The 21,927-nt window shown below is 37.8% G+C and overlaps 1 protein-coding gene across 1 annotated transcript in view; it reads left to right on the forward strand.

Moving 5' to 3' along the window:
* LOC105255190 overlaps positions 1-21,927 on the forward strand; it is a 35,876-nt gene that overhangs the window by 2,396 nt on the left and 11,553 nt on the right. The window contains exons 3-26 of the mRNA XM_025413348.1: positions 273-453; positions 536-786; positions 876-1,020; positions 1,105-1,317; positions 1,409-1,591; positions 1,676-1,873; positions 1,986-2,122; positions 2,186-2,522; positions 2,689-2,961; positions 3,126-13,612; positions 13,673-16,312; positions 16,390-16,744; positions 16,806-17,054; positions 17,128-17,271; positions 17,340-17,669; positions 17,787-17,959; positions 18,025-18,127; positions 19,368-19,531; positions 19,618-19,839; positions 19,903-20,156; positions 20,229-20,389; positions 20,464-20,734; positions 21,267-21,512; positions 21,576-21,708. Coding sequence (XP_025269133.1) covers positions 273-453; positions 536-786; positions 876-1,020; positions 1,105-1,317; positions 1,409-1,591; positions 1,676-1,873; positions 1,986-2,122; positions 2,186-2,522; positions 2,689-2,961; positions 3,126-13,612; positions 13,673-16,312; positions 16,390-16,744; positions 16,806-17,054; positions 17,128-17,271; positions 17,340-17,669; positions 17,787-17,959; positions 18,025-18,127; positions 19,368-19,531; positions 19,618-19,839; positions 19,903-20,156; positions 20,229-20,389; positions 20,464-20,734; positions 21,267-21,512; positions 21,576-21,708 — 17,850 coding nt within the window. The remainder of the gene's footprint in view (positions 1-272; positions 454-535; positions 787-875; positions 1,021-1,104; positions 1,318-1,408; positions 1,592-1,675; positions 1,874-1,985; positions 2,123-2,185; positions 2,523-2,688; positions 2,962-3,125; positions 13,613-13,672; positions 16,313-16,389; positions 16,745-16,805; positions 17,055-17,127; positions 17,272-17,339; positions 17,670-17,786; positions 17,960-18,024; positions 18,128-19,367; positions 19,532-19,617; positions 19,840-19,902; positions 20,157-20,228; positions 20,390-20,463; positions 20,735-21,266; positions 21,513-21,575; positions 21,709-21,927) is intronic.

The following is a 21,927-nucleotide window of genomic DNA, read 5'->3' on the forward strand; positions in this document are numbered from 1 at the left end:
ACGGTGAAGAGTAAAGGAAACTGGTTACGCGTTTTCTTGTGCGTCGTATTAATACTATTATTACGCATGCCCGCATACTATGTGCCAGACTATATATCCCAATATTCATTCCTTCGCATGTCTCTTCCGCCATTCGCGAAGCAGCTTAACAGCATTATAGCGTTTTATTACAGCAAATCGCGTTAACGTACGCGTATTAAAATAAAATTAATATCGAAAGACTTGACGAAACGATGCTCCTATGATAATTAAATTTAACTTATTAATTTCAGATATCTTGGTACAAAGATGACTCACCGATTCATGAGGGACCCAGATTTTCCCTCGTTCACGAGGGAAATTTTCATTGCGTCGACGTTGCTCCCGTCACGGTCGAGGATCAAGGATGCTGGACCTGCATGGCGGAGAATCGTAGCGGAAGATCTTCATGCACGTCCACTCTCACTGTTATCGGTAATCTTGCATTCAATACATATCTCGCTTGATACCTTGATTAATAGCCTTGATTAATTGCGGATTGCATTTCAAACTTTAGTTCCCAAGGCTTACAAAAGGCCGGAATTTGTCGAGGAACTTCGCGCGCTTCTCACTGAAACGGGTACCGTGTCACTGGAATGTAAGGTAGTCGGTGTGCCCACGCCGGTGCTGAGGTGGTTTAAAGACAGCAAGGAAATTAAAGCTGGGGACGTTTTCGCTTTGACCGCTAATGCCGATGATCCGACCTCCCTCGGCGTTTACACCTGCGAAGCAAATAATTGCATGGGAACAACCTATTCTTCTTCAAAGGTAAATGCATTCATTATTAATTTATTTAAATCATTGATTGTAATTTTTTTATAGCCTTTAACATTGAATGATGTATTGTTTCACTTCAGGTTCATGTGGTCGGAAGAGGAAGCCGAGAAGGTTCGCTGAAACCCGCGGATACCTTGGCACCATCCGGACCTCTTCCGGTTTTTAAACAGATGCTCCAAGATGAATGTTGTCGGATCGGAGACACTCTTGTGCTATCCTGTCGAGGTAGATTATAGTATTAATAAATGTTTCAATTCTTTTATTAATATTTATTTTATATTTGTATCTAAAGTATATTCATTAACGTAGCTCAAGTACCACCCTGGCCGAAGGCAATCGCCTGGTACAATAAAGGAGGTCGCGTCGAACCCGACGAAAGATATCACATAATAGAAGATGGCATCGGAGGATATTCAATCGAAGTGAAACAAGTCGAGGCTATGGACGAGGGTGAATGGAAGTGCGTCGCTACCAGCGAGGAAAATATGAAGCAATTTACGAGCTGCTACGTAGCAATGTCTAGTACGTATTTAAAGAAATAGCTAGTTAAAATAGACACAATCTCATCGTCACTTATATCATTTATATCGACGTCTGTTTAATTTTTCACAAGTTCCAAGAAACTATAGAAAACCGCGTTTCATGGAGAATCTGAAAGCAGTCTTGACGGAAGAAGGTCTTGTCTCGTTCGAATGCAAAGTCGTAGGTTTCCCGACGCCGTTGCTGAGATGGTTTAAAGACGGTCAGGAACTTAAGCCAGGAGACGTCTATCAATTAACCGGGACTAATTCATTAGGTAAGCAGCCGCTGAATATTTGCTACATATTTCCCTTTTTCATTATTTTATTATGCACTTACATACTTTGTCGATAATATTCAGGTTCGTATTGTTGCATCGCGAAAAATTGCATGGGCGAGGCCAAAAGTACAGCTGAATTAACTATCGAAGATATCCAGAATCAATTAAATGAAGAAGAACGTTTTCAGCTTTTAAGCACCAATCAACCGCCAAAGTTTATAAAAGGCCTCAGAAGTTGCGAGGCGAGGATAAATGAAGATTTTCGGTTTACAGTACAAGGTACTATTTGCCTAGTTTTTTTTTTTAATAAACAAGTCAGATAAACGCACGATTATTTTTTTATTACGCGCAGTTTTAGAGTTTTCCCATTAATAGAGTCATTTTTTTTTAGTCAGTGTTGCACCACAACCAAGTCTTTCTTGGTACAGAGACGATACGTTAATGGAGGAATCCGACAAATATCACGGGGCAAAGGAGAATCTTGGCACGTGCCATCTCGAAGTGCGAAAACTCGAATTTATCGATCAAGTGAGTATTCGCAGAAATACATAAGCACCGCCGAGAAACGCTTACGGATGACTTTTCTTTCAGGCCGAATGGAAGTGCGTAGCGGCAAACGATTTCGGTCATAGCGTCACTTCCTGTTTTTTGAAGCTAATCATTCCCAAACATTATAAAAAACCGAAATTTCTCGAGAGCCTGCGCGCGATTCTGTCGGAAGAAGGCGCGGTAAATTTAGAATGCAAAGTTATCGGCGTCCCGCAGCCAGTTTTAAAATGGTACAAAGACAATGTCGAATTAAAACCCGGCGACATACATCGAATTATCTCTGGGCAAGATGGCACCTGTTGCTTAGGAACTTACACCTGTGAAGCTACAAATTGCATGGGAACAGTCAGTAGTTCCGCATCTCTTTTAGGATTTGAAGGTAGACTTTTAGACGTGTATTCATTGCACATAATAATTTTTAAGTGTACAGTTCTTCATGCAATTTCCAAGAGAAATAAAAAAAATATTTTTTGCCATTTTTTGGTGTAATTTTTATGCATCGGGACCTGTATCATTTTAAGCAGAAATAAAATTTAATATCGCAGATAAGAAAGAAACGAAGGAAATTCAGTCACCAAACGGTCACGAACTGGCGAGGAATTTATCGTTATCAACGATACATGAAGAACGAACCTCTCAATTGTACGATACACCACAGACGGATCATTCTGTCACTTTTGATGAGCGCGGCGAGGTATCCTTTAGTTTCGACGGCAAAGAAGTGTCAGTCAGTTTGTACGAAACACCCGATCTCACCGAGGAAGAGGCACTACAGATTGTCGAAATGTATGCCGATCAGCTGTCCGAACATGTAACAGGTAAGAGTTTATTTAATTTTTACACTGATTCATTCTAATATAATATTATTATAATTATATATTTGCAATATTGTTACAATTATATGCAATATAATTATATACAATATATGCAATATTGTTATAATTATATTATACTAAAAATAATTTTTTCATATTCCTGATAGAACACAACGTGATCGAACTGCCGCCAATGAGATTTGTCAAAGAAACTTCTACATCCGGTAATTTGCTGATGGAGGCTGTAGTAATCGACGTTTCGCCCGATTACTTTGTTAGCGCCGAAGAAGGCGATGATTTACGAACAGAAGCCGATTTCGAGGATGTTTCTATTATGGATGATGTGACGCACGTCCTCTCCTCGCTTGACTCCCGAAGTTCTCTAAAGAGATCAGCTCGATACGCGGATGAGGAAGTTCCTAGTAGACCACCTCGAAAGAAATCAACGAGTATATCATCATCGAAAAGCGAGAAGAGCCTTCGAATCGAATCCGAGACCTTCCATAGTGCTCAAAAGGATGAGGCGCCGTTGTCTCCGCTTTCGTCCTTAAAGCAAGACGACAGCGATACTTTTGCTGACGCTTTGTCTTCTGCGCATCTCTCCATCACAGAGAGTCTCGTTCAAAAACATATTACATCGGAACATGATGTAGCAGATACTAGAAAACGTAGTTTGAGCACCGGAAGGTCAACCGGCTCCAGTTTAGACGATGGAATCAGTGCTGATTCCTCTTTCGATTCCATGACTGGAATTCCGAAAAAGAAACATCGTAAGAAAAAGAAAAAGGACAAGAGCAATTCCGAGGACTATTCCGGCCACAGCGATTATGAGGATAGAAAAAGTGGTAAATCAGAAGATAGAGCTGACGTGAAAATAAAACAGTATCAATCTACAGAATCAGCTGACGCAAAAGAAATGGACATCGGAAATGGAATCTCACAAGAGTCGATAAAAAAATCGTTTTCTGAGGAAAAACCGTTAGATAATTTAACAAGCGTGACGGAAGCTGTTAACGTACACACTTTGGAAGAGAGTCGAAAATTGAAAAAAGATATTCTTTTAGAATCAAGAACGATCCTGCGCAAAACTTTGGAGACGTACGAAAAAGTTCCCGATACTTTAGTACCGCGATTTTCCAGTATTCGCGAGCGGGTCAACGATGTATGTCAAACGTTGGAAATTTCACAAGAAAAAGGTATGGAAATTGAAACCCTGATCGATCTCGAAGTACCTCTGCATGCATTGTTAAAGACTATTGATAAAATTACATCAGCGGAAGACATGGAAATTATACGCAATTTTCTCGAGCCATCGATCCGTCAGCTATCGCACGTTGTTGAAGGCCTCGGATTGTCATCTTTGCAGCCTACTCTGATGATTTTGAGAAAAATCAACGAGCGCATTTGTAACATTCCTATCGAAAAGGAAGAATTGTCTTCGCTAAAATCAATCTCCGACGAAACTCGAAATATATCCGAGGAAATTCTAGATATGCTGATCGATATTCAGTCGGCGTTTAGTGCGATTTTAGATTACATGGAATGTTCGAAACTCGCGATGAACGGAACTGCTGCTTCGCAGCAGGCTTTAACGGGGTCCAAACTCGCGGCGTGTTTAGTAGAGTTACGAGAGTGCGTATCCCACACAACGCACACTGCGATGACACTGAAAGAAAATGAGACATTAAACAGTTTAATGGAATTTAGAGAGCCCTTGTTAGATCTTCAAGTAATTTTAGCGTCAGACGAATATAATTTTCGAGAAATTACGATACTGAAAGAAATCATCTTTGCTATTGAAAGATTGAAAAATGTCGTTGTAACAATACTAGAAAATTCCAAAAACTCTGAAACAACCTCGCGAGTAAAAATAATTCTTCAGATATTGGAAGATACCGATAAAGAAATATCAAAATTGATGGAACAATTGTTGGAGATGGAAGCTACACAAAAACGCATGCTGAAGAATCTAAATATTGATCAAAGTTTAAGCAGCGTGCATTTCGCCCTATCATCGGTTTTAGAACAGCAAGAAAAGTTTGTGAGCTCTCATCATTTAATTACGTGTATTGAAACGTTACGTCAAACAATTGGTTCTTCAGCCGTTACAATAGCCAATTTAAAAAATCCAACCGACAATGATATAACTCAAGAGATTATGAAATTAACTGATTCGTTGTTAAATCTGCAAAAAAATTTATTAACGGAAAAGCACGAACCAGGAGAGGAGCAAATTCTAAATAACTTGATAAATCCTATCGATAAATTGAAAGAGATAATTCACAGCATAATGGAAAGCGATTCTTCGATCGACTTAATAATACTACCTATGTTAAAACTATTGGAAGAAATAGAGAAAGATGCAATCCTTGTTACAAAAGAAATGTCGAAGAAAAAATCTCAAGAGGAAAATGCTACCAAGTCTCGAAAAGAAAAGAAAGGCGATTCAAAATCGATTCTCGCTTGTCAAATCAGCCGTTCTTTGGAACCTATTAAACAATGGTTATCCACGTCCGAAGACAGTACGAAAGACGAAATAGAATCTACATTAAGCTTAACGATCGAGGAATTGAAGAGAGATGTCACTCAAATTGCCATTCAAACGTCATATTCTGAACCGCCAGATGATGAAAGTTTGATAGAAGCATTGATTGACCTTCGAGAACCATTGATAAAACTTAAAAACGCTATTTCTATGTATCGTAGACCGGAAGATTTTTTAACCTTAGAGAACTTGGGTCAGCCTATGAAACATCTTTTGCAAATTATCACGAACGTTTTTCACGAACATGCGGAAGAAGAGCGCCTAAAATCGATGGTAGAGATCGTTGAACAAATCGAAAATGAGATATCGCTCTCGATCAAAGATACTCTCTACCAGCAGGAACTTGAACAATCTGTCCAAACATTTAATGTGGAAGAAAAAGAAGACATTATTACAGTCTCTTCCCAAGAAACAATTCCAGGCACTCTTACAGAAATCGCGTCTACGCCATTTGAAACCGGATCCCTTGCATTGCCTACTGAACAACTTATAATAGAAGATAATCTCAAAATAACGGTCGATGATATCGCTTCGCAGGTTATAAAAGCTGAGAAGCAAGAAAGAGAGAAAAATGCAGGCAAATTAATTACAGTCTTGTCGGAAACTTTGGAAAAGCTTCAATTAGAAATGACTAATATCCTAGAAGATTTCGAGGAATCGGCAACGCGAACCGCTACGATTCCCCAATCAAAATTAGCCAATTTTGTCGAGGAACTGAGGAGAACTACATCCACAATACGCATGATAACCTCCGTTTATGACAAAGAAATTGGATCATTGGACGAAAAAGTTAATCAGACAATTGTAATGCTAACTAATTTAACACAACCGCTGACAAATATACAAGAATTGCTTTCCAGACCACGCGAACATGACATCTCCGAACTTATGATATTGAATCGATTAACACCACTATTGAATGTAATAGAAACTAACGTGATAAAACAAACAATCGATTTTGTTGATAAAAATGAAGACACGGAGAAGGAGTTTGAATTTCTCCTGCACGTTTTGCAAGACATTAAAGCGGAAATTCCAATTGTAATTCAAGAAATATCATCGAGACAAAAAGCTTTAGAATGTCTCCGGGATGTCTCGAAGCCTCTGGATAGTATTGTGGAGCGTATGAATGATTTGCAAAAAGCTGCAGAAGGAACCCTCGAGACGGATGTCGCGAACATTTTGGGGAAGCCGATCGCCGCTCTTTTAAAAGATATCAAGATTGCTATTCAAGAAACAGGTACGCTAGATCGACGAGGGCCAATAATTATCGAATTACGAAATCTTCTCGAACCTTTGCTAGAATTTCATAGCTGTCTTTCAATGGTACAGAGCAGTCGACAAAGTTTGGTTCCGGAAGGTTATTTATTAGAGGAAAGAAGAAGCGTTATCTTACAAGCGGTAGGTGATCTGCGAAAACAAGTTTGCCATACAGTCGAAACGATTGCGAATATGGAAGAAGCTTCTCTGTTCGATGAATCTTTGATGTTGCTCAACTCCGCGATTCAGCAAGTGCAGAAAAAAATCGGTAAGACTGATTATTCGCGCCGATCTAGTAGCGTCAAGGTTCCTCTTCAGCATCGACTTACCGGCACGTTGAGTCGCTTAGCGAACGCTATAGCAGCTGTAGAGGAACATGCTGATAGAGACACATATGGAATATTATCCAAATGCTTAGAAGCTTTGCATAAACAAATCTCCTTTACACAAGTGCAGTTTATTCAGATCGGTAGTGAATCAATCGACGAAGAAGCAATCATTGAAGGCTTTCTTTATCCGACTAATCAACTTCTGTCGGCCTTAAACGTCCTTAAAGAGAATACGCAGAAAGTACCATCGGCGATTTCACGTAATTTAATAATTCAGTTTCAAGAACTGGCCGATTCAATCTCAGAATTAAATTCTTCTTTGGCGGCGCATAAAGCCGAGCTCGTACAAGAAGGCGCTTCTACAGGAGCTCCGATCATAGAAACCTTTTCTGCTGTTACGGATGTCTTGAGTCATGTGAAAGATTCCATAATGGCAATAGAGAAGACTGTCGAACAGAAAGAGAGCATCACAAAGGTAGAAAGTATCGCTGATGAGATTATAGAGCTATCGCAGGAAGAAATTGAGAGCGTAATAACGATCACGGAAATACCGTCGTCGGCAGTTCAAGATGTTGCTCAATCGAAGATTGAAGATACACCTAAAATAACACAAACGCCGGTTATAGAAAATGTGGAAACGGCGACCCGTATTGAACAAACGGAAGATAATCTGGTGGATACAAAAAAATATGAGGAGAATCAAGAAGAAAATGAGAAACAAAAATACTTGAAAACTGAAATGTCAAAATTCAACTCTACGATAAGTAGCCTGGCACAGCCTTTGAAAGAACTGATCAGTTTCGTGGAATCCGCTACGCAAGAATCGCTGGTTTCAAAGTCTGAAGAAAACAAGCGGAAAATACAAGAGCTAACAGCATTGGTGCAAATACTTTACGATTTACAAGCTACGAATATTTCTGTTAAGACAGCTTTGTCTTCTCCGTCTATTATACTAATAGATAGCAAATTTTCTCGTATGAAGGATAATGTGGCTAATTTTGAGCAAGCTATCGGTACAGTTATTTCTTTGACTGATGCAGGAGTGAAGCCAGAATTAAAAGAGAATATTATAACGTCTTTACAATCTATTGTCGAGCCTTTAAATGCTCTTGAAAATACATTAGTATCTATATGTCAAACGTTCGATGGAGACAAGTATGTCGATCAAAACGGAAAATCGTTACCTATAATTGCAAAAGATTTAATACCATGCATTAACGACACCATTAAATCTGTAAATGCCATTCAAGTATTAAAATCTGTTAAAATTGCCGACGAGAGAGAAACAGAAATATCGAAAATAAAAGAGGAGATAAATGATATCGAAGAAACGACTGCGCGACCTCTCGAAGAACTGATAGAAGCTATTATGGATTCTCAGGATCAAGTGAAATGCGACAAGACTTCGCCTTACGAATCTAGTTCACCTTCCGCCGATCCAATCGAATCGAAAAGCATCGACAATCTGTCGATAGAAGAAACAGAATTAAATGAAACATTCATTAAGGAAACGAACGATTTAATAGCACAAGATACAGTAGAAATATTACAACAAGAATTAACATCCGCACCAGTATTTAGCCAAATCGAAGAAATACTTGCTGAGAAGGAAGCAACGATAAAATCTGCAACAGAATCATTGGAAGAGATTGAAGAGAAAAATTTAGAAACGATTAATCAGCAAAAAATAGAATTGACTCAGGTGTCTGAAAAAGATGCAACGCAAGAAAAACAAATAAAAGTTGAAACTTTACACGCGATTATTTCTCCTCTTCAAGTATTACGTGAATCATTCAATAAAATCGAAGATGTAGGAACTTTAGAATCATCCGACAAAAAAATGATTGCATTTTCGACTCTGATAGAACCGTTATTAAATCTAGAAGTTGCATTATCGTCTGAAATTACTGAAGAAATAAAGCAAGACACAGTGTCGTTGGAAAAATTATCTATCACATGCGTTTTGCAAGAATTACAAAATTCAATTGCTACGATTCAAGAACAAGTGCAACTTAATACTGCAACCGAAGCCAGTTCGAGTAAAACAGCTAAAATACGTTTATTACAAGCCATCGAAAAACCATTGGAAGATTTAAAAATGTCGATCGCGTGTATCCAATCTGATCCAATAACTTGTCAATTGATTCAGCAAAAAGAGGAATTATCGAGCGTTAAACAGATCACAATCCTACAAACTCTTGCCAAATCAGTGGAGCAATTTGGAGACAAATTTATGGCTATTACCAACGAACTAAAAATAGAAGAATCTGAGTCGCCATTGCAAATCATTAAACAAAAAGATCAAGAGCTCGATCCCGAAATTTTACATAAGATTGTTGAGCCGATTCATATTCTACGCGAAACACTTTCTCAAATCGAAGAATTGAAAAGTCATAAAACCGAGTTGCTGGAAATACCGGAACAGAAGAGAGAGATTATTCAATTAAATACAGTAATAAATCCCTTGGAAAAATTAGAACAATTATTATCTACAAATATACAACAGATTACACCGATTTCGATGGCGCAGGAGAAAGCTCTTGGCGGAAATCAAATTTCATTGACAAGTGCGGATTTGAAGCCCGTGTTAGAAGAGCTGAAAGACTCAATCGTAATTCAACAACAAGCAGTCTCCAACGAAGATAGTCCTACAGTAAAAACGTTAAACGAAACTTTCGAAAATCTGAAAACACCACTAACAATCATTCAAGAAATCATCGATTGTTTCGATGAAATTACCGAAACTGAAAAATTATCGACTCTGCTAATGTTTGCAAAATCCGTGGAAGAAACAACGAATCAACTAGTTATAGCTAAACAAAATATAATGCAACAAGAAATGCGAGAAACTTCTCTGTTAAAAGCGATAACTATTCCAATCGAAGGATTACAAAGTGCAATATTAAAATTCGAAGATCGACTGTCTCAAACATTAGAAACAAAGGAATCGATAAAACTTGTTGCTTTAGAATCTATGGTGCAACCGTTACAAGAGCTACAGCAATCTTTCTTAATTGCATCTCATCAAGAAATCGTCCAATCTTTACAACGATTGCCAATTAAGCCGATATTGGACAGTCTGAATAAATCTGTTGCGGTGATTCAAAATCAAGCTACGATCGTTCAAGATTTGCTCACAGAGGCAAGTACGGACGATTTGGCGATGTTAAAAGACTTCGCGAAATCACTCGGTAATTTGAGGACGTCGACAGTGGTCCTGCAACAATTAAACGCGATAGAAAACGCTGGCCAGCAAATCGTAGAGATTGAAAACGCGTCCGCGTTGCAAGCATTCGCGAAATCTATCGAGGAGTTTAGAAAATGTTGCTCTATCGTCATCGAAAAGCCGAGAATCATCGAAGCTTTCGCGAAAAGTACAATAGAATTAAAACAATCGGCTAAAACGGATGCGCAACTCCTTGAAAATATCATCGCGCCTCTGCGAATTTTACAAGAGCAGATTTTAACCATCGAAGAAACTAAAATGCAAGAATCTGAAGTCTTGGATATTACGGAGATAAAGAAACCAGTTACGGTATTGAGCAGTCTAGTGGGTCCCTTGCAACAACTTGAAAAATCTTTCGTTGCAACGGTATGCAAAGAACATGTGATCGAACATGATGGACAGAATCTGGCAACCGAATCACCTTCCACGAGTTTAGAAAAACTTGCTTTACAGCCTATTCTCGAGGAGGTGCAAAAGTCTATCGCCACTGTTCAAGAGCACGTGATATTAGAGGCAGGCCAAATTATCTCGGAAGCAGAAACTGACGCTTTACTCAAATCGATCGCGCAACCTCTAGTGGATCTAAGAGCCTCCATCGCATCTATTCAGCAAGTGACTACAATTGCGCCTGATCCTCTAAACGAACTGGCACAGCAACAAAATATTTCGGCATTGGAATCGTTTGCTGAAACTCTCCACAATCTATCGGAATGTATAGCGATGTGCAATCATCAACAGATAATCATGGAGCCTGTGGCGGACACTTTTTCCGAAGGCGCTTCGTCTTTGAATACCTGGGCAGATGTAATCGACGAACAATCGCTATCAAAAGTCACGCAACCAATGGTAATCGATCAAGTCGCGATCGAATCTCCGATCGAGGTCGCGACGTCGATATCGGATGATGAAGCCTCCGCGTTGAAAACACTAGCAAAGCCTTTAATCGAATTGCGAGAATGCCTGGCACTCGTTATCGAAGAGCGTAAAATAGTTGCGCCAAGCGATACTACGTCTTCTTTATCAGAGAGAGAAAATGTGTCTTTATTGAAAACGATGATACAGCCTTTGTTGGAGTTGAAGGATGCAGCTACAGCGGTAATTATTCAAGAACAGACGGTTATCGAACGTGCAAATGAACATTCATTCGCAATCGATGGCAAGAATGAATTCGCTCTTCGTCCATTGATGGAACCGCTCGAGGAACTGCGTCATTCCATTGCTGTAATAGAGGACCAGATGCTGGTCGAAACATCAATAGATCAACCTCAGAATGAGATTGTATTAGATGCGCTGGCTGAACCTCTGCTGGACCTCCAACGCGCTATATCGGTTTTAGAAGCGCGAGTTATATCGCCGGATGTAGAATCATTGCCTGAAGACACGAGCAACAGCTGGATCACGGAATGTTTAGCGGTTCCTCTACACGAAATCGAGAGATCGATAGCCGATATTCGACAATGTACAATAATAGAGCCTGAAAAAATAAGTGTGAAAGAAGAAATAGAAACATCGATACCTTGGTCTATCGTCGAGGAATTATCGAAACCAATGGAAAATATTAAATCAGCGATATTACGTATGGAAGATGACTATACCGAAACTGAAATCCTCAAAACAATGGTACAATCGCTTACTAATGTACAAGAGAAATTGATGTTATTGAAAAACAAGCATTTAAGTGCTGTTGAGGAGAGCAGTATTGACGCTATTGTTGACTCTCTTTTCAATTTTGAGAAATGTATTTCATTCGTTAAGAAAGAAATTGTCGATAAACCAATGTCTGAATCATCGATAAAAATAGACACTGCTATATCCGCCGCTCTTAATGTTCCATTAAACGACTTAAAATATTCCATTGTGACGGTAAAGGACTCGCCAAGCATTTATCTAAAGGATTTACAAAGACCCTTAGAACTCGTGCAAGATGCGTTCGAAACAATTATATCTATACAACAAAATAACAAGCTATTGAATTTATCGACAAAAGTAACGAATGCTATTTCAAATATTAACACATCTATTGAATCTATCGGACATAAATTAGAAGAACAGCAGGTGTCGGCTATTGAAATTTGCATCGAATGCGAGGCACTTGGAATGTTGACGAAACCTTTACAGAATATTAAACAGTGTATCACACAAATACCAGAGAAACCGAAAGAAACTGCTAATTTAATGATCAGTACCTTGCAGAATCTCGAGAAATCAGTAGCTGTAATACAACAGCAGTCAGCTGATAAACCATTGGCGGACCCGCAACACGCAAATTTCGGTATCCTTTCAAAAAATTTAATATTGTGCCTGCATGAATTGCAAGAATCGATGGAAGAGGCGAAAGCATTATGGCACAAGCAAACAATATTAGAAGGATTAATAATCCTTGAGGAACCGATTTGCAAATTACAATCTATAATTAATATTATATCTGATCAGTTCTTGGCAGAAGAAATGATTCAGATAATAGAAAAACAGAAGATAGCATCTCAAAAGAAATCTGCAAAAAAAGAAGTTAAAAAATCTGAAACAATTATCGAAAAAGACGATGAAATAAACAAAACAATAAAAGTAGAAATAGAAGAAACTAAGCTGACAGACACTGCAGATTCTACAGTAACTAATGATATGGCGGATAAAGAGGAAAAGAAAAATTTAGAAATAAAACAAAAACAAGAAAAAGAAGATGAAAAATCAATCAAGGAGAAATTAGAACAGCCAAAAGATATAGTTAAAAAAGGGAAAGAAAAAGAAGAGGAATATAAGAAGATAGAGAAACAGCAAGAATGTAAAAAAGAGGCTGATGAAATGAAAAGTAGAAATGAGGAACAAAAGAAGGAGGAAATAGAAAAAATAAACAAAGAACAGAAAAGCAAAGAAATTGAACAAGTAACAAAAGAAGTAGAACAAAATAAAAGTATAAAAGATGAAAGGATTAAAAAAGATGAAAAAGAACATAAGATAACACAAGAAACTGAAAGTTTAAAAAAACATGAAGATGGAAAAGTAAAACAAATTGAAAAACAGGAAAAAGTGAATGCGACTGAAAGCATAAAAGACGAAATACAGGAATCTAAAAAAATCATAGAAACTGAAAAAATAAAAAGTGAAAAGAACGAACAGCAAAACAAAGAAAATTATGAGGAAATAAATAAAATGGCAGAAAAACAAGAGCAAGAGACTGTACAAAAAAGAAAAGAATCAGATAAAAGTAAGAAAATTGAAAAGGATCTAAATGTGAAGGAAGAAACGGGAAAGATAAAATTAGAAGAAGCCAAAGATATCGAAAGAAAAAAAGTGCAAGCCAAAGAAAAGGAAAAAGCTGATGAAATAAAAAAGGAACAAGAATTAAAAGATATAAAAGAAAAAGTAAAAGAAGCAACAGAACAATATGATAAAAAAAATGAAATTGAGAAATTACAGAAAAAAGAAACAGATGAGATAGATAAAACACAGCAAAAAGAACAAGAACACGTAAGAATAGAAAAAACTGAAATTGTAGAAAAAGATCATAAAATAGAAGTCAAAGAAATAAAAAAACAAGAAGAGGATAAGACTATCAAAAAAGATGGAAAAGAGCAAGAAAAAGAAGATGAAAAAGCAAAAAGAATAAAGACTGAAAAATTAGAAAAAGAGGAACAAATAAAAAAGGAAGAAGACGAAAAGTTAAAGGACGAAAAGACGAAGGAAATGAAAAAGAAAAAAGAGGATTCTAATAAGAAAGATGAAATTGTACAAGAAAAATTAAAACAACAGGAACAAACGCCAGAAGAAGTGGAAGCAATAAAAACAAAGCAAGATCAGAAGGAAAAGGAGATAACAGAAAAAGTAAAGGAGAAAGGAGACAAAAAAGCAAAAGATGATGTAGAAGAATTAGAAACAAAAGAAGAAAAGTCTACCAAAATAGAAAAATTGAAAGAAAAGAAACAAAAAGAAGAGGCTAAAGTTAAAACATCAAAGAAGGAAGATGAACAAAAACAAATAACTGAAACTGAAAAAGTAAAGGTAGCAGAAAATGAAGCAGAAACAAAGAAGGATATGCAAGAGGATAAGAAAGAGATAACACAAAAAAAGGATATACAACAAGATAAAAAAGTAGAAGAGGAAAGAGAGGAAAGAAAAATAGAGGAAAGGAAAGAGGAGCAAAAAGAAACAACTGAAACTGAAAAAGTAAAGATAGTAGAAAATCAAGCAGAAACAAAGAAGGATATACAAGAGGATGAGAAAAAAATAACACAAAAGAAAGACAAACAACAAGATAAAAAAATAGAAAAGAAAAAAGATGAAGAAATAGAGGAAAGAAAAGAGGAGCAAAAACAAACAATTGAAACTGAAAAAATAAAAGCAGCAGAAAGCCAAGCAGAAACGAAGAAGGATATACAAGAGGATAAGAAAAAGATAACACAAAAGAAGGAGAAACAACAAGATAAAAAAATAGAAAAAGAAAAAGAGAATCAAATAGAGGAAAGAAAAGAAGAGCAAAAACAAGCAACTCAAATTGAAAAAGTAAAGGTACCAGAAAATCAAGCAGAAACGAAAAAAGATATGCAAGAGGATAAGAAAACAACGACACAAAAGAAGGATAAGCAGGAAGATGAAAAAATAGAAAAAGAAAAAGAGGGACAAATAGAAGAAAGAAAAGAAGAGCAAAAACAAACAATTCAAATTGAAAAAATAAAAGTAGAAGAAAGCCAAGCAGAAACGAAAGATATGCAAGAGGATAAGAAACAGATAATAGAAAAGAAGGATAAGCAGAAAGATAAAAAAGTAGAAAAAGAAAGAGAGGAACAAATAGAAAAAAGAAAAGAGGAGATTATTAAAATAGACCAAGTGGTACAGCAAACACAAAATGAATACATAAAGAAAGAAAACGATGAAGCTAAAGGCAATCAGAAATATAAAGAAGCAAAAAAAGAACTAGAGGAAACGACACGTATAAAACAAAAGCAAGAAGAAAAATTAAATAAGGAAATTCAAAAATCGAGAGAGGATAAAGATTTACATATAAAAGTGGATAAATATCAGAAAAGACAAAGAGATGACGAAATACTCCAAAAACGAGAAGAGCAGAGCAAATGGCAATGTGCAGAAATGGAAAAAACAAAAAGAAACGTGGAACAGAGACAGTGGAGGTCACAGGATGATGAAGATTGGTTGCGCACGAGAAAAGAGGAACGATTTAATAGGAGTAACGAATATAGACTAGACACAGAACGTAAAGAGCAATACGATCGTCAGAAAAGAGATGATAACAAAAGGCTACATCAACTGGAAATAGAGCGCTTAGAAAAAAAATTCGCCGTGGGACGATCCAAAAGGGATGAAACCGATTACATGTCTAGAGCAGACGAGGAAAGGCTTCAGAAAAGAAGCGACGAAAAAAGAATCAGAGGAGACGAGACTGCTAGATTATTATGGGAAGAAGGACAAAAGTTACGAAAGAAACAAGAGGAAGAGGCAATCAGGAATATACAAAGAAGAAAGGAGCAAATCAGAGAAAGCGAATGGTCCAGAAGACGTGAAAACGAATCCGATCGCTTCCTTAAAAACATGTTGGAAACCAGATACAAACCCGACAAATCGGTCTCAATGTTTTTCGACGTCGATTATTCGCGAGATTATACTTCACGACTTGTTTCGGGCATCTCAACGCTTTCTAGCACTTCCAGATCGTACAGCTGGAGAGATTCTCTGACGTCTTTAAGTAGAAGAAGAATCGACGATTATTGGGATTATAAATTGCACGGCTCTTCCATGGATAAATATTTCGACATAGGATCGTACAGAAGGCGCAAGAGAAGAGAAAACCGTATGATTCGCGCGAGATCGACCAGTTTGCTCAAGTACGAAGACTATTCGACCGGAGATAGCGATGCTACCATTGTACCTAGCACTCGACGCATTCGACCTGTTCGACGCACAAAAACGGAGGCTTCACGTATCAATTTCGATCTTTACGAGCCTAGTCTGTCCAGTTACGCTGGCTTCGGTCAAAGTGAGGTACTCCGATATTAAGTTATTTTTTCTGCTTCGCAAACGAAGCAAAATTCCTTTTAGTAATAAATCGAAAATTACAGGATCTTTCATGGGACAAACCAAAGAAGCCATCGTTCTGCACGAGACTGACAAACAGAGTCGTAGGAACCGGTATGAGAATAAGACTGACCTGCACCGTTCTTGGTAATCCGGAGCCGCGCGTCTACTGGACCAGAGATGGTCAAAAGTTGGATGTGTCAGACAGTCGCTGTCGAACGCGATACGAGAACGGTATGGCCTATCTGGAATTATATGATGCACTTCCCACAGACGCCGGAATGTATGCATGCGTGGCTGAGAACGCACATGGCATTTCGAGCACCGAGTCCACCTTGAGGGTTTACTCCGATTATAAACCTGCGCACTCGCCTCCAACATTTGTAAAGTCAATTAGAGGTATGCGCGTACATTTGTCATTTTAACTTTCACATTGTTTTAACGTTATTGTTTTGCGTAGACACTTATCGATATTCCGATCAGAAGCTCATCTTGGAATGTCGTGTACGAGCACATCCGCCACCTTCGATCTTCTGGCTAAGAGACGGGCAGGTTCTTCAGGGCGAGCGTTATAAGCAGAGCTATCTCGACGATGATGTGTATCGATTAGAGATAGCGAATCCTAATGCCGCGGATAATGGACGATACACGTGTCGTGCGGTAAACGATCTGCACACTGAGGAAACATCTCATGTGGTTCACGTCGAAGGTGACCGAGAAATTATATGTCATAAATAAATGTAAGAAGCATTCAAATACGAGCGATTAAAATATGATTCTAGATTGGCGATCCACGAGCCGATACGATCTAAAGTCGAGCGACGAAACCGGACTGGAATTGACACGACGACCACGATTCTCCAATTTATTAAAAGATTACAACGTGCCCGCTGGCGGTACCATCGCTCTTCAAGTAGAAGTTAAAGGTAAGAAGCTCTTGCGTCGCTTGTTAGAATTTTGGAATTTTAGAATCCTCCCTTCATTTATTTTCTAGGTGTACCAGCTCCGGAGATAAGGTGGTTACGAGGTGACCGGAAGGAGCCGATCGCCATACCGAAGGCGAGAACCTTCACCGAGCGTGGACTTCACACGTTAATTGTACCCGAGGCGACAGAATCGGAAAGAGGCACATACGTGTGCAGAGCGATCAATGCTTACGGACAAGTGGACACGTCGGCGACAGTGGACGTAATAACATCGAGTGCCATCGACGGCGGAAAACCGGCAGCGTTCGTCTCGAGACCGTCCAAAAAAACGATCGACGTGACCGTCGGCGAAGACGTCAGTATATCCTTCCGAGTCAACGGCACCCCTAAGCCACGAGGTAAGGTTTAACAATATGCTAACAATTCTTAGTTTACTATACATTTCTTAAAGAACAGACCATCGACTCGCATTTTCTTTTTTCGTTCTCCATCTACTTTCTTTTTTATCGTTCTAGTAATCTGGATGAAAGGATTAACGGATATCACGGACGGACCGAGATCGTACAAGGAGAGTATTGATGATTACGTTAGATTAACATTAAAAAGAGCCGTACCTTCTGATGAAGGTACTTACTGCATTCTGGTTAAAAATAGATACGGTTGCGACAGGAGCTTCTTCTCGATCAAGGTGAGGATGTTCGGTAAATCTGGAACAGAGAAAATATATGTAATCAGTAATATATTCGCAAACAGGTGAAGCAACGCGCTAGGTCGTTGACCCCATCGCCGGATTGGAATTCCGTTACCGAGCGTGACGCAGGCGAGGAACACGATGACGACATGTCATATGTGAGAAGTAAGTGACTCTGCGATTATTTTCTAATATTAACTAACAGAAAGAATAAAATAAAATATGAAATTTTGTATTATTTGCATTTGAAATTTTAAAACAAAATCGTTTAATGTTGTAAAAATAATTCTATCTGTATAGATATCAAATAAATATTATTGTATAACCAATTAAAATTAGAATGGCAAACAAGTTTGCACCAACTGCACAGGTATAGTTAGCTTTTAATGGCTGGACGCCAGTTTTGACGCCTGGACTAACATAAGCGGGAATTGACGTCAATATTTAGCTTGATTATTCATCGAGCTGATGATGCGTTAGCCTCAAGATTTCCTTAAGCGAACAGAAATTGATCTGTGAAGCGGATAAGAAGCGAGTATTTTGAAATTTTCTAAGATATTAAATGAATTCAAAATTGATACATTCGCGAAATTTTGTAAGATAGCAAGCCTAACGTAAATGTGATGGAAGAACATCCAAGTTTCTTTCGTTCGAGGAGCATCTTTCGACAACCGGGTTATTTTAGTTTCTCATCCTTATTCATCTCCCACCAATATCTCGCGGATTCCACAAATTCAAAATTCAGTCGTCGTCGGAACGCGAATCATTTCGTATACCCTACTATTCAAAATCTCGAGTTTCCGCATGATATTTTGTGCTAAAACAAACTATTTCGCAAAGTGAAGAATATATTTTTTATTTGGTCAATATTTCCCTGCATAAATGTTATCACTGCGAGTTTATCAAAATTTTTATAATATTTTTTTGTATTATATATTATGTAATATAATAAACTAATCTTTCATCTTTGTTTTCTTTATCTAATATTAAAACATATTTGATTATATATTATATTATATCATATTTGAACATATCCCTGAAGAGAATAAAATATAAGAATAAAATATATAATAAAATATATAATAAAATATAAGAATAAAATATAATTAAATCATGAAGCCACATGATCATGGGATCCTTGTCAATGATGGAAACGATATCACCATCACTATCTCGCGTTTGAGACGTTCATGGACTGGCAATAAGAACTGTTTGATCATTGATTTTTTGGAATATCTATATGGACATCGAGGTTAGCTTAACGAACGAGAATTATTTATAAATCTTTTAAACAAAAATATAACATATTTCATATTTAAAAAGACGTTCAATAAAATATTTAAAATTATAAAAAAAGATTTTACATTATATGATGATTATTTTATTACCTTATGGTTTTTATCAGACGTGCCTGGTCCAATTAGTAGCGAGCCCGTCGCTGTTGATGGCGGAAAGAATTGGTTGTCGCTGACTTGGGGTAAAGCAGAGAGAAGAGGACCTGCGCCGGTGATCGCTTATAAAGTCGACGCTTGGCTTTTGGGCAGTGACGGAGGCGCACGATGGATAGAGGTGAGATAAATAATATTTGTAACATATATTATATTACTTTCATCATTTATCGTTTGTCAAATTTTCAATAATTTTCGATAATTCAGCTGGGAATCACGCCTATCAACGCCTTCGACGCGTTCAATTTACGACCGGGTGGAGAATACAAGTTTCGCGTAACGCCGCGAAATCGCTACGGATGGGGCGAACCGGTTACTATGACGAATTCAGTGTTAGTGAGCGAAAGTACCGATCTTCCGGAATTCACGAAAATCTTACCGGGTCAATTGAAGGCACTCGAGGGAACGTCGATAAGATTAGAATGCGAGGTAAGTCTATAACAAGTAGCAATGTTTAACTTGTCTTACACACCTGCTTGAATAATCTTTCAGATTCACGGTGATCCCAAGGTGGATGTACGATGGTACCGCGAAACAACGGAGATAGATTCGCGCAGTGACTCAAGATTCGCGATATATTACAATGGTTCCAAATGTTTCTTAACACTTGCGAATATCAAAGAGAATGATTCCGGAAGATACGTTTGCGAGGCGAGCAACAAAATTGGTAAAGTGTCTTCATTCGCTAGGGTTCTCGTTGTTAACGATCCCAGAATTATCGAAGCCGATACAAAACTCAGAACAAGGTAAGTACAATAAATATTCCCAGTGAGAACCCCAAGGCTAGAATAATAACGTTGCAACAATTTCGTTAAAAGTTTGAGAATCGAGCCGAAAGATAAACCGCCGCAATTCACCATGAGAATACGAGACAGGCGAGTGCAGACGACCTATCCGATAAGGCTCACCTGTCAAGTTATTGGGCATCCCGCTCCAGAGATCACGTGGTACAAGAATGAAGAAAAAATCTCCCAAGATGGTGATTATCTTGATGTACAAAGAATGTTTGAAAATATCGATTCTACGTGAAAAAATTCAAACATTCTCTTTCAGATCGTCACATCTTCTGGGATGACGATTCAAACTTCCACACTCTGGAAATAACCCATTCCACCCTCGATGATTCCGGATGTTACATGGTAACTGCGAGGAATGTAAACGGCTCGGTATCATGTCGATGTACTCTCGTGGTGGATAAGGGAATTCGAGCTTACGTTGCTCCAGAATTCCTTCGCGGTCTCGATGCAGCTTACACCGTTCATTCTGGCCGGGAGCTACGAATGTCCGCCCAACTCGAAGCATATCCGAGTGTTGGTGTCGTTTGGTAAGCAATAATTATGATTAAAAGCCAAGACACACGTAACGTACTATAAATCATGTTAGCACACGAGCAATCGTTTGGCGCTTTACGTAAAAATCTACATCGAAAATAAACCTGCGTGGGGCTGCTAAGTCATGTAAATTCAGCCACTAAGAGACGCAACTTGGATGATTTCAGTCATATTAAAATTATTTTAACTTTAATTATCTAAACTTTGATTAATTTAATCGATGCGATTAAGTTCGTAAAATTATCTACAGCAAAATTTTTAATCTTATAAACCGTATTTTTGATTCAATCTTTTTGCTCAAAAATAAAAATTAATAATTGTATTTATATTAAAAGAATAATATTAGCAAATGCAGATATTGCTTGATAAATCAATCGCCGATTAAATTAATCGAAATTTAATTACAATGATATCTTGTTCTTCTATCAATCATTCTAACTCGCTTTTTCATTCGCATTTATTTAAGCTAATATAAAAAAATACGATTTGATTCCCTTATTTTGCGTTTCACTTTGCGGTTCACAGGCATCGCGACGGTATTCGACTAAGACCTAATAGAAGAGTCGTAATGACGTTGAGCCACGATGGTACCGTGCAATTCTCTCTAGCTAACATCACTGCAAGAGATGCCGGAGTTTACAGCTGCACCGCCACAAATGCAGTCGGTCATACGGAGACATCCACCAGGATAGCTGTCATCGAGGATGATATTCCGGATCAATCGTTCATTAATGAACCATCCAATGTTATAAGTGTATCTCCCGATATACCGTGAGTCCGATCGTCTCGGAAAATACAAAATAAAAAATACATAATTGCTTTTCTTTTCCTTAGATATTCCAAAGAGCCACTTTTCGTCACGAAACCACTATCGACCGAAGCAGTTGAGGGTGACACAGTCATCATACTCTGCGAAGTCGTCGGAGATCCTAAACCCGAAGTAATATGGCTGCGTGATTTTCTCAAGGTAAGTACAATTTTACAAATTCATTATATTTGTGATGCTCTGCCTCTTTTTAAATAAAAGTTTCATAATCAATGATTAAATTAAAAAACAAAAAAAATTTTATATAGCTCTTAATTAATCATAATTAAATTATGGATGATTGATAGATCGAAATAAATATTATGCAAATGAGTGCATGATGTGCATCTACTGCTACGTATTATATGAGTCAAGTATCTT

Source organism: Camponotus floridanus, unplaced genomic scaffold (genome assembly GCF_003227725.1).
Source record: "Camponotus floridanus strain SB8 unplaced genomic scaffold, Cflo_v7.5 scaffold65, whole genome shotgun sequence".
NCBI lineage: Eukaryota > Metazoa > Arthropoda > Insecta > Hymenoptera > Formicidae > Camponotus > Camponotus floridanus.